Below are 12,456 nucleotides of genomic sequence, written 5' to 3' on the forward strand. Positions count from 1 at the left end.
AATGATACCACCCAACATAGTCGTGATTCCGTCACTGTCTGTTGATTGTCATCTCCGTTTAACAACAGCGCACCCCACTGGTCACAATTTTAGGGAATTTTAGTGATTCTTAGAAATAATCATTAAGTTTATTAACACAGAGATGGATCAATATTATAAAAAACAAATTTTCAACTCACAAAAGATTTTCCCTTTTATTTTAAAGATTTTTTTCATATACAACATTGTATTTACATGGTCTAGAATTATTTACACAAAATTAACAAGTGGCACTGTGTAGTTTGAAGTTTGGTTCCCTACAGGTGTCTTAAAAACAAAACAAATAAAATAAAACATCACTTTCTGTATGCAGTAACATTAACTGCTGCTCCGACACCTGCAAAGTGCTGACCTTTCCCAAGAGGCAAGAACTGGTTCCTTTACAAAAATATAAATCAACCAGCCTCAACCTCCCCTCAAACCCCCTTTTCCTTCTCCTCATCCATAGATATTTTACCATATTGACCCAAAACGACCCCATTATCCAATACCACAACACACTGAACAAAGCTCCACACCAGACATGAGCACTTACATTTGATGGCCCTGATATCCCCAAGTTGTGTATAGGTGTGTCATTTGCCTCTGAGGCTCACTGTAAGAGAGATAATGGGATTGATGTGTGATCAAAGGAGAGGATGATACTGGAAGATTGAATAAAAACAGAATGACTCCATTCGATGGAACCCAAGCTGAGGGGGGAGAGGCGGGGCTGTTAAGCCCTCTGCATGTTTGGGATGATAAGTCACAAAGATTCAGGTTTTCAGGCAGGCTATCTCCAGACAGCTAACATGGTACCATGATAACTTCTATCAGGGGGGAAGGGAGAGCTAATGTTTACATAATGATGGGGCACAGCCATAGCAGCACCAAATAACACACAACAGAAACTGCTGCATCACAAACACACACATACACACATCACAGAACTATACAAATGGCTGCACATGAACACATACACACACCCACACACAGGCATTAAGACACTCTCTCTGACAGACAGACATGGCAGTTTGGTTGTGCAGTAGAGTGCATTGGAGAGGGTGGCACTGCCTCACCTACTGAGCCTGAATGGCAACAGGTAATAGAACAAAGCAAGAAACAGCCCCCACAATGAGGAGGGAACCTGAAACTATTAACAACCTGCTCCATTTCAGGAGCTAGTAATCAAAATAAGCACTCGTGTTGCCTGATGTTCTAGAAGAAACATGTACTGATTCAGTCTTGTACTATGAATGCCCAGCAGTCTGTACCTTAATCATTCTAGGCGATTATCATCTCCAATAAGAACAAAACAAAAGAATGTGCCTTGAAACCTTAAAAGTACCATTTTAATTATCAAAAAACGGGAGAGATTATTAGTCGAATACTCTTAGTGTTGCTGGCTTGTGTTCTCTACATTCTAAAAAGACAGACACGCAAAGAAAAACTGTGAGAAGCAGAAATAAAAGGTCAGTATTTCCCATTTTTAAGCTTGATTTATCTGGGAGATAGTTTTGATCCTCCTGCTCAAAACCCAGACGAAGCTACGATACGCTAACCAGCTGGAAAGTCATGCCAATGAGTCCATTGCCAATCAATGGCACCTGGCTGATCATTGCAAGTACCAGAATGTAGCATGTTCACAGCCTCAGAGTTAGCCTGGGTTAGACAAAGTGCTCTTAGGTGTCTGTCTAATGTCAGAAATTCAACAAGAAAGCAAAACAAAAAGAACAATAAATTAAAAACACATTTTTTCCACTAAGTAAAAGAAGAAATAAAATAATCACACCACGGCTTCTCTAACTACGATTTTGTTTGGAAAGCATGAAGCTAGACTCGTACTAACACACTTTTGTTCAGTGGACAGGGTTTGACACAAACTAAATCACAATAAATACTCTTTGAAAAAAAGATACGGTTATTTCTCAATCAGCTAGAAGGACATTGAGTAAAAAGGCATGTCCGTCTAGCAGACTCACTGAGGGGGGAACCTCATTTAAAAACACTCCCTCCCTCCCTCCATCCATCCATCCATTCATCTATCAATCCATCTATTACTCCCTCCGTCCCTCCCTCCATCCCTGCCCTTCTTTACTTATGGCACTACAGCAATTCCATGTTTTGTTTTTTTATGTTCGTACTCTTTTTTTGTTTTGTTAACCTGAACACAATGTCCCTAATGGTAACTATTAAACATAGTAGGATTCTTTAGTCAATGACTTTCTGTTGTTTGTTTGTCGGTGTAAAGTGCAACAGTGCTTTGTTCTCTCTGCTGGCCCAGTCTCCAGGGCCCCTCACGGGTGACCCCAGGGTCAGGTCCAAAGGGTCAAGGGTCAGGGGTCAAGCCGTTTTCACTGGTCACACTGGTAACGCTGGTCACACTAGCAACGCTAGCGTCCTCCGCCTCCTCTTCCTCTTCCTCTTGCTCCTCCATTGAATCCACCACCTCCTCCTCCTCCTCCTCCTGCTGTTGCTTGTCTTCTTCAGTCTCTCTCTGGTAGAGGTTGGCCTTCAGCGGCTTGATCAGCTCCTCCTCGTACACCTTCAAGATGGCCTCACACACAAACCTGTACTGGCTCTGTAGAGAGAGTGAAGGGAGGGAGGGATGTTACACTTGAATCATCATCACAACCTCACTGTCATCAATGCTCCAACCCAGTTATCTGGATGATGGGTCTAAACAGAATTCCAAAACCAAGAGACTGACAGACTATCGAGCGTACAGAGAGACTCAAGACATCACTGAAATAGATGAAGACATCGTTCTGAAGAAATTAGTTTCCATAGTGGACCTCCCCTCAAAAGATTCCCTGAGTGACTGACAAGCTGCTTCTCAGAATCTGATTGAGAAACATGTCATTCGGATTTAAGTCTGTAATTCTATGCGGTTCCAACTAAACAGATACGGCACAGGAGACTTACATGCTCCCCACGCCTGGAGAAAACCCCCGTGCATCCAGCCCAAATGGGAGTCTTAGGCCCATTGTTCTATGAACCATTGTTATGCCACAATAGTTTCATTCGTAGATGGTAACAATTGAACATTTACCACAGACATTAACAATAGGGAGGGAGAAGACAATCCCACTCAATCAAGGCGAGATAATCCTCTACATGGAGAGGAGGAGAGTAGACAGGGGAGGGGAGCAGGTCAGGGGGGGGGAGAAGGGGAAAGGAAGAGGAGGGTTCTTACTGGGGTCTGGATCATCATGGCCCGCTGGTCCCTCATGGTTCGGACGATGTCAAGAGGATGCACAGGCTGACCGCACTCCATCAGACACAACGCCGTCTCCATGGTGATGAGCACTCCCGTCCGACCAATCCCCGCACTGCAAGGAGGCGGAGAGGGAGAGACAGACAGGGGGACGAGAGAAAGGGAGGAACAAAACCGAGATCATCCGACTTCCCGAAGTAGGCCACTATTTATGTTCTCATCAATAATCGTTCCGAAAGCCCGAACCACCAATGTCTTCAAGACCAATGTTCAAAGTGACAATCAGGCCCCGGAGCGTGACCCTGCGTAGTCCCACCTGCAGTGGACCACCATGGGCTCATCCTTTCCAGCTCGTTTGCTCCGCACCAGCGTCACAAAGTCCAGGAAGTCTGTGGAGTCGTCCGGAACCCCGTGGTCCGGCCAGGCCAGGTACTGGATCTGAGTCAGCTCGCGACTCTCCTCGCTCTGTAACCAAGGCAACCACACAGACCCAAAAGACAGTCAGAGGTGGCCATCCATCCACGCTTCCATGGTAACACAGAACAGGCGGAACGAAAAGGGATGCTGCCTCGTGAGAGTTCCATGGTAACAAAGATCCGGTATGTGCACTGCGCGAGCCAGAAAAAGAACAACCCACACAGGTCACCATGGAAACACTCAGAACAGCTAATCCTCGCTGGTTAAAAGTGGTTGCAACTAAAACAGCTTATTTGAGTATGCTCTCCTATCGTCACTTCGCTGCTCAGACTAAATCATCTGACTTGCGGTCACGGTCAATAAAATCCCCCCTTTTGGAAAGATGACAACACCCTCAGGCTAAAGACCATATTCCATCAGATAAAAAGCTATCGAATTTGCTCCCCAACAGACTGGATGAAACCCCCAGATGATAAGTGCCCTGCGGAGGAGAGCGAGCGAACGCTACCTCCAGGTGTGTGAGCGTCATGTCCCTGACCAGGAAGGCACAGTTGCCCTCCTCGGCGTGACAGGCCACCTGGAAGGGCCCGTAGGTGGCGCTGCAGTCTGGGTTGGGCCAGTACTGATGACACTTGACCTGGGGACAGGAGACAGGACCAACACACCATCAACTACGTCAACGCCTCCCTGCCGCCGTCCAAAACGACCCTCCCGGGAAGCACGCGCTCGCTCATTCATTTGTGTGTGTGTGTGTGTTTGGTGCTGACGTACCCGTCCTCTCTCCACCTGCGTGGTGAGCATGACCACCATGGAGGAGCCCTGTTCCCACGTCATCTGCCAGAAGTCTGGGCATGTGTTGGGCAGAGGGCCTTGGCACGCAATGTACCGGTTGATCAGACTCGACGCAGGGATCTCCATCTGAGAGGCGAGAAAACAGAAAACGGGTAAGATTTTCTGTGTGTGCTTGCGTGTGTGTGTGTGCACCACTGGGAGAGGAGGAGTGTGTGGGCAAGTGAGAATGTATCCATTTCAAAAACCTTAGCGGGTACGACTGATTATCGGTCCGAGCCAGCAAGCGTGACGGCTGTTTTAGCACGGAAGAACAAAGCCTTCATCACAGGTGTGGGAGGAGCGCAGGGTTCTAAACAGGACTGGCAAAACAAAGACCCACTCACGTTGATGTAATTTGCATTGACGTAGTCATCTGTGCTTTTCAGTATGACCCGAGTGGCATCATCTAAAAAAACAAATAATAATATGGAAGAGAAAGAGGGAAAGAGGAGAGTTTGAATGCAGATTCACCAACTGAGCCGACAAGGACTCCATAAACGTATCTCTAAAGACGTCTTGTTGAGGCTTGAGACTCATCCGGAGAGCTACTCACAGGGCGAGATGTCTCTGTAACGGTTTTTGGAAATGTTCTGAGGTAATTTGGCACACAACATGGTCATCCCGGGCTTCTTCCTGTAGAGTTGCTGTGAGGGGGGGGAAACACACAGAGGACGACACAGTGAACCACCTCAGCCGCAGCCCCGCTAACTAAACACAGCTTGTTGTGGAGGACGGAAGCAGGCGGGCAACTCATGGAAACATCTGAGAGGGGCGGTCTACATGAAGCGACAGTGGAACAAGCCGGAGATAGTCCGCTCTGACTGCGAGGACACAATCTCTGCCTAAGCTGCTTTCACCTGCTGTGCAGGGAATTCATAAAAAGACCGCAACGTAAGTGTACACACTGTACACATGCACAGCACGGAGAACAAATAAGCACTCAAATAGAACTTGGATCTGTGTGTGCTTTCACGTGCATCTGCATATGTGTGCGTGTGTGCGCCGAGTATCTGTAAGTGTGTTTGTGTGCCTGCGTTTCCTTTGACCCTCACAGCATTGTATAACACCCCCTAATAACACACAGGGGCAGGAAGTACTTAAGGGCATTGTGCTGAAAACAGGAAGTCATCAGACTGCGGATGAGGAAATCATTGGAGCGGCTCACTCAGGAGGGCCACAGCACCTTCATTATGGAGGCTGCTGGTTCTGCCTTCACAACAAAATCAAACAACGGGGGGGGGGGATAAAAGGGAGAGTGGCCGAACCAGTGAAGTTGGTACTTACGTCAAACTGGGCCAGTATGGCGCCGCTGGCCAGTCCCTCCCTCAGGGTGGCCATGGAGTCCCTCCAGGCGTCCTGGTCCAGATGGGACGGGTCCTGGGGACACTTCTCTGGGATGTACTGGAAGTCTGGCTCCGAGTCGGCCTTCTCCTCCACTACATCGTAGATGGCTGCACAGACAGAGGGACACACACACACACACACACACACACCAGATTTACCTCCAGAGTTACTCCGACATGACTCCGCTCGCTGGGACTAGAACGACGCAACCCATTCCTACAGGGGGAGCCAATCCTTCGTTTTTCCACGCGAGCCCTCCCTCCCTCCCTCCACCCCAGCCGTTCACCGTGCCGAGCCTCACCGTTGGGTCTGACCAGCAGGATGAGTTCTCCAGAGTGGCTCTCACAGCTGGCTTTGATGAACATGACCACCTGGTCGTGGGTGTGGTCGGAGATGTCCCGCCCGTTGATCAGGACCACCTGATCGCCCTCGTTCAGACGGGGGACGCACAAATCCGCCTGCAGGTGGACAGGAGAACAGGGGGGGGAGGGGGGGGGGGGTCGACAGCATGGATGAATACCGCTCCTATGAGTCCTCACTGCAGTCACATCATCTTCCCAGCACTGGTTAAGACTTCCAGTCAGTGAAGACAAACACAGCCGGGTACATTCTCAAGCACACAGAACAGTTGCCTTCTATTTTTACACAATGAGGTGTTTCAGACTAGGAGTGAGGTGATAGAGGCGGGGCTGATGAAGAGAGACGGATTACTTACAAAAATCTCTAAAAAGACAAAGAAGGAGTGTGAGTGCCCATCTGTGAGGATATAGCTCAAGGGTTTAAAAGCCCCCCTGTACAGCACATCACCGATAAAAGGTGTCTGCTGAATGAAAGTGAAGTGTGCGCGTTTGTGCGTGTGTACATGCGTGTGCACGCTGTGTTGCCATGACGTACCGAGGTGCCCGGGGCCACCCGGGACACGATGATGGGCATCTTCTGATCTGCACCTCCCTGGAAGGAGACCAACACAGGTTTACACCTCACCTCCCTCTCCAACCCAACGCATCCTCTCGGACCTTCCCCACATGAGGCTGAATGCTCTCCAGCTGCGACCTTCAGCCCTGGTCCTCAGGGCCCACCGGCCTGTATGTTTGACGTGTTTCCCCTGCTCCAAAACACTTGATTAAAACAAAGGGTCGTTATCAAGCTCTGCAGAAGCTCGATGACGATCGTTCGTTCGGGTCAAGTGCGTTGGAGGAGGGAAACACGTCAAACATACAGGCCGGTGGGCCCTGAGGACCAGGGCTGAAGCCGGCTGTTCTCCAGTACTCGGGCACAGTCGTCCCGTTCTCACCTTGACGTTGAAGCCGAAACGTCCGTTGTCGTCTGGCCTCATCTTGATCAGGACCAGATTGTCATGAGGAACAACACCGTTCAGCTGCACAGGGACACAGGACAGTCAGTCCCATGACAGCTTGGAGGGCAGCTTATACAGTTTGGTCATAACGGTGACTCAAACCTAAAACCTTGAGGAACAGCCTGTGGTGGGCTTTCGGTCAGGCTGTTGGTGTTCAATGTACCAATCTAGTGCAAACGGCAATCGCATTACCCTTGTGGCCACTGTGAAAAAAGCCCCGGGCGGTAAAAGTGACGGTTGGGTGGTCTTACCGTGGTCTTGTCGGTTGCCACGGGGACGTCATACATCTCGTTGATGTGGTTGTCAAGGAGACTCTGCTGGGAGTGGGCCTGGATTATCTGGCTCATGTTCTTCCTCGACTGCTTGGGGGGGAGGGCCGGGGGTGGGCCGTCCACCGTCTCTGGAGAGCTACACACACACACACACACATTAGTTCCAGCACACCTATGACAGATGACACCATTGTGAGTCATCCAACATGAATTCTACTCCCCAGATGAACTGACCCTTTCTCACAAAGGGACAGCGTGAGCGTGTGTGTGTGGATGCTAGAGGAGGCCTGGTCCAGTCACAGCGCACAGTGTTGGCTTGGCCTCCTGTGAGGGCAGCTGGTGTCACAGCACAGGAGTCACGTAGGGGCACTGAGGGAGCAGGGGGGGGGGGGGGGGGGCACCGCTGAAGAGACAGGCGCTCCCAGCAAACACACACACAGCGTCTGAGGCCAGAGAATGGCTAGGTTGTGGTAGGTGTCCTCTAGCAAGCACCCTTTCTGCTCTAAATAATGGACACGTTACAGAGTGTACAGGCCGGCCACGGACCGGACCCCATTTGTTTTCCTCTAGCTATTGTGACGTTTTTATGATTCTACGGAGGTTTATGCACCGGCTGTGGTTGCTGATCCCAGTCCCAGCTCAGGCAGGTCAGGCTGAGGTCAGCCAATCAGGTGTTTTGCAGGTTCATGGCTCATGTGAACACAGGAAGTATTCCCTAACATCTCAGCTCCACCGTGCTCTTCAGAGAGAACAGCCTTTCTACCGACTGCCGTTCTCTCCTACCCGAGGTGTGGCTAAGTGACACAGAATATGGTTGTCTTCATGTCTTTAAGCGAGAGCAGGGTGTGAGTGTGTGTGCCACGGTGATCCAGCAGCAGTGCATGCACGCTGAGGAAGAGGGAGCAGGGTGTGTGTGTGTGTGTCACGCTGAGGAAGAGAGAGCAGGTGGTTATGTCATCTTCTGGATCAGTGACAGAAAGATGAGCAAACGGCTTGGCGGGGAATGTGTGTGTGTGCGTGTGTGTCTGTCAGGCAGGAATTAAATAGCCGAGAAAGAAAGTGCATATGGTAGTGTGTGTGTGTGTGTGTATGACTGGGTGGTATTGACAATGTGTAGGTGGCAGATACATGTTATTTCATGCTTATTTCAAGCTGAGATGTGCCCCGTTTCCTACTGTAGTGCAGGGTAACGGGCCAGGCGCTGTCAGAGAGGGTTTAGGATAGTGTGCGCTGATAACCCCGTACTGGTACAGTAGCAGTGGGGTACGTAACAGACCCCAGGGGTAGTCAAGGCCAGGGCACAGGTCGAAATGTGTTTAACAAACAAACTAACACTCTCTCTCTCTCACACACACACACACACACACAAACTCACTCTCTTTCTCTCTCACACACACACACACACACACACACACACACAAACACGCACACACAGAGACACGGCTCCCCATGCCCCCAAAGCTGTAAACACATTTTATTGCTGCTTTTCAAAGGCCTGCCTTTCCATTTAGGCTCATTAAATGACATTTGGAAAGGGTGTGAACCGTCACTGAAAGCCACACACACACAGTCAAACCATAAAAAAGCAGCCGTTTCAGCAGCTGGGGCAGACAGCATGGCACTAGTACTGTCAGCCCCAAATTAAACTGTGGCTTGTTTGTGTTGAGTCTGTTTGTGGGAGATTTTAACAGTGGAATCATATTATGCAGAGTCATCGACTCTCCGGCTAATGACCAAGAATGGCGATGTGTCACAGGAAAAGACAACTCTCCCACTGTTCATTTGTTTATTGTCTTTGCTGAGCGGCGGGAGAGTGCGAAAGGCATTAGGGCTGGGTAACACTCGGTCGAGCCCAGAGTGTCTTTTAGGGCGCTTCGTTCGACTCACGGGGTGGAGTCCAGGCTGATGCTGTTGGCCTGGGTGGAGGAGGCAGACTTGTGATTGGAGAAGACGGGAAGGCTGGGCGACGTGTGGATCACATGGTCCACCAGGTGGCCGATGGACGACGGCCGCGTGCGCGTCCCCTCCTGAGCGAACAGCGACTTCCTGCTGTACCAAAAACACAGACGCACGCTGGTCCCATTTCGGCCTCTCACACACACACACACACTAGCACAGCGCCGGGACCCCTTCGGATCGACAGTAAGGTGGTCTAAAGGGGGGGTGGGGGGACTTCTGCTCACTGATTGGGCGTTCCGGGCGGCGAGCGCGTGGGCAGGCTCTGGGTCTCCAGGCGCTCGTCTGATAGGGAGTTCCGGCTGACCGTCTCCCAGTCCGTCCCGCCCATCAGCTTCCTGGCCAGCGGCTTGCTGGGCGACCTGCACAGACAGCCAGTAACGGTGACTCTCTCCGACATGACACGAGAAGCAAAAGGACGCCGGCCTTAACTGTCGGAAGGGACAGTCTCACTGAGCATGTGTGGCTGTGAGGGACAGAGTCGGGGGCTGGGCGGTGGACAGGGTCGCTCTGAAGGCCAGGTGTACACGTCTAGCAGCTTAGAGCCAAGGACCATGGGGGGGGGGGGGGGGGGGGGGGGGGAGTGATGACGGCCCCATCAACGTGCTCATCCGTGCTCGCCTACGCCCGCAGGGAACACGACTGATAGGCAGCTAAAGAAGAGCTAATTAGACTTCCCTCTTCTCCATCCCCACCCTGGCGCCGAGGCAGAACAAGGGACTGGCTTCCCGTTCAGGCACGGCTGCTCTTTCTTTGGCTAGCTGGTGGTAAGCTCTCCCATGCTGAGGGGCTTTGTGGTGTGTTCTCTTACCTGGCGAACACGCGGTCCTTGATGCCCTTCTCCTTGCCGTACTGTACCGACTGCACCTCTGTCCGGCCGCTGCAGAGCCAACGTTGAAAGGACGTTACGTCAATGTTAGAGCGGCGTTCAAAGCCAGAATCTCAAAAACAACTATCTTCTGTCACTCGTGAGTCAATCATGCACGACTCCAAAACTATTTCAGCTTTTCACAAATTTTTTCGTGGGGGGGGGGGGGGGGGGAAGCTTCTTTGTGATTTTGGCTGGGGGAAAAAAATGACCATCTGGAAGATCACCTCAGTGCAGCTAAAAACCAGGTTGCAATTATTCCCAACCATCAACAATGTGAGTTTCTTGAATATATTTCCAAACATCATCCATGAAGTGAAACTAACTGAATAATTGAAAACCTACATCCCCAAAATGACCATAGGAGACCAAAAAAAAAAAAAGTATTTCAGAGGACTGTCAAAAAAAAGTTCTGTTTTTTGGGGGAGACATCAATAATTCACATATTCACCCGGCAGTGTGTACACAGTGAGCAACCGCTAACCCATTTCCCCATTCACTGACGAATGATTGCACTGGCTTCTCATAATCTAGCAAACATTTTACAGCTTTTCTGCCTTAGTGGAAGATACAGTAGGGTTCCAAGTATGTACTGCGTGTGCGTGTGCAAGAGAGAGAGGGTGGAGCCCCCCCTGTGGTTCACAGGGTGGAGCACGTGCCAACCTGGGTCATTTCCTGCAAGTCAGTCCTCTCTCTTCCTCCCTCTCCTGTGTCTCTCTAACTGTCACTATAAAATAACTGAAAATACCCCCCCAAAATTTTTTGGGGGAGAGAGCGGGCTGGGAGCCCTAGCCTTACCAGTAGCGGAACTTGGAGCCCAGGGTGAAGTAGTGGGCGAAGAAGTTCTTCTGCGGCGGGACGGGCCGGTCCAGACGGAAGAAGGTGTGGTGCTCCACACAGGCCTTCCACAGGTTCTTACAGGCCCGGTAGTTGACCATGTTAAAACCCAACAACGTCTCCCGCGTCTCGTTCTGGACGGCGAGGAGGGGGAGACGAGAGGAACAGGAAGGTGGAGAAGGAAATGGGGGGAAGAGAGAAGAAAAGAAAAAAAGAGAGAAAAATAAAATAAGTGTATGAGTTGGGGTTCCTGTGTACATCTGAGGGAGAGGGTTATTGGTTTAGGATTTCCAGCTCCTATCTGCCGGGGTTTGTCACACGAGGACACAGACAGCAGGGGTGCGTCTCTGTCTGGAGGCTGTAAACACAGCGTCTGCTCTGGGGTGAACTGGGGACTCCTCATCGCTGACTGGAGAACGGTCCACAGAGTGAAGAGGGGGAGGGAAATGAATTCACTGGTTTGTTTTTGCTTTTCTTAAAATGTGTGCTGTGACCCACACTCACATGACCAGTCCAATCTCCCTTACTCAGCCCCCCCCCCCCATCTACACATTAATAATCCATGCTGACACCATTGAGGACAGGCTTTTAGTACAACTGCTTTGGATAAAGAACTTCCCCATATCTATTATTAAGTCTGTCTCTGTGTGTATGTGTGTGTGTGTGAGTGAAATAGGGGTGGGGGTGTTTTTCAGGAATCCATCAACCACGCAGCACATATGTGCACACACCCACACACAGTTGGATTAGCATAAAATTAATGACTTGAGGTAGCGAGAGGGTCAGTAGCTTCTGGTCAGCTGTTCCATCAGGCCTGGGTTATGGTCACCGTCGTTGCGACACATTGACCTTTTTCAAGGCATCCTATAATGCGGCGAGGATCCGATTTCCCCCACCTTAATCCCCAGCATGCACACACAGATCCCCCCCAGGTTTGAGTACCCACCACTTCTCTCCTCAGCTGGATAAAGAACTGCTTGCACTTGAAGGAGATCTTGACGATCTTCAACCTGAGGGGGGGCGGAGACAGACGCGACAGTGAGTGTGTCTGCGTGTGACAGTCGAGGGTCCCCTCCATGGCAGCAATCAAAAGCAGCACAGCTGACAGGAAAATGTCTCCTGATCAGCCTTCTAATCCCCTCCCCCCCACCCCCCCCAGCCCACCTCCCGCTCCCACTACTGCATGACTCACTGCACGGCTAAATATATTTTACATTCTTACTCGCACACAGACGCTTGTTAGTGCGCGTGCACTCGCACACGCAGAGGGAAATTCTGCACGCGCACACACACACACACACACACACGTACACTTTCCGAGGCAGTGAGTCATGCCCCG

General features: G+C 50.6%; 1 protein-coding gene across 3 annotated transcripts in view; it reads right to left on the bottom strand.

The window, feature by feature from the left end:
* Positions 1 to 180: 180 nt before the first annotated feature.
* The window catches only part of ptpn4a (protein tyrosine phosphatase non-receptor type 4a), a 33,829-nt gene continuing 21,553 nt past the window's right edge, over positions 181 to 12,456 (bottom strand). Inside the window, exons 11-27 of one of the 3 annotated variants that reach the window (XM_067255156.1) lie at positions 12,064 to 12,127; positions 11,079 to 11,251; positions 10,224 to 10,292; positions 9,640 to 9,774; positions 9,344 to 9,502; positions 7,436 to 7,592; positions 7,122 to 7,205; positions 6,722 to 6,778; positions 6,129 to 6,285; positions 5,768 to 5,934; positions 5,037 to 5,127; positions 4,828 to 4,889; positions 4,424 to 4,570; positions 4,161 to 4,289; positions 3,552 to 3,700; positions 3,215 to 3,350; positions 181 to 2,599 (exon numbers count right to left, since the gene is read on the bottom strand). In XM_067255156.1, the coding sequence (XP_067111257.1) occupies positions 2,348 to 2,599; positions 3,215 to 3,350; positions 3,552 to 3,700; positions 4,161 to 4,289; positions 4,424 to 4,570; positions 4,828 to 4,889; positions 5,037 to 5,127; positions 5,768 to 5,934; positions 6,129 to 6,285; positions 6,722 to 6,778; positions 7,122 to 7,205; positions 7,436 to 7,592; positions 9,344 to 9,502; positions 9,640 to 9,774; positions 10,224 to 10,292; positions 11,079 to 11,251; positions 12,064 to 12,127 (2,188 nt within the window). In that variant the 3' untranslated portion in view covers positions 181 to 2,347. Of the gene's footprint in view, positions 2,600 to 3,214; positions 3,351 to 3,551; positions 3,701 to 4,160; positions 4,290 to 4,423; positions 4,571 to 4,827; positions 4,890 to 5,036; positions 5,128 to 5,767; positions 5,935 to 6,128; positions 6,286 to 6,721; positions 6,779 to 7,121; positions 7,206 to 7,435; positions 7,593 to 9,343; positions 9,506 to 9,639; positions 9,775 to 10,223; positions 10,293 to 11,078; positions 11,252 to 12,063; positions 12,128 to 12,456 lie in introns of all 3 variants that reach the window. The other 2 variants (XM_067255155.1, XM_067255161.1) reach the window with 2 other exon arrangements.

Source organism: Osmerus mordax, chromosome 2 (genome assembly GCF_038355195.1).
Source record: "Osmerus mordax isolate fOsmMor3 chromosome 2, fOsmMor3.pri, whole genome shotgun sequence".
Classification (NCBI taxonomy): domain Eukaryota; kingdom Metazoa; phylum Chordata; class Actinopteri; order Osmeriformes; family Osmeridae; genus Osmerus; species Osmerus mordax.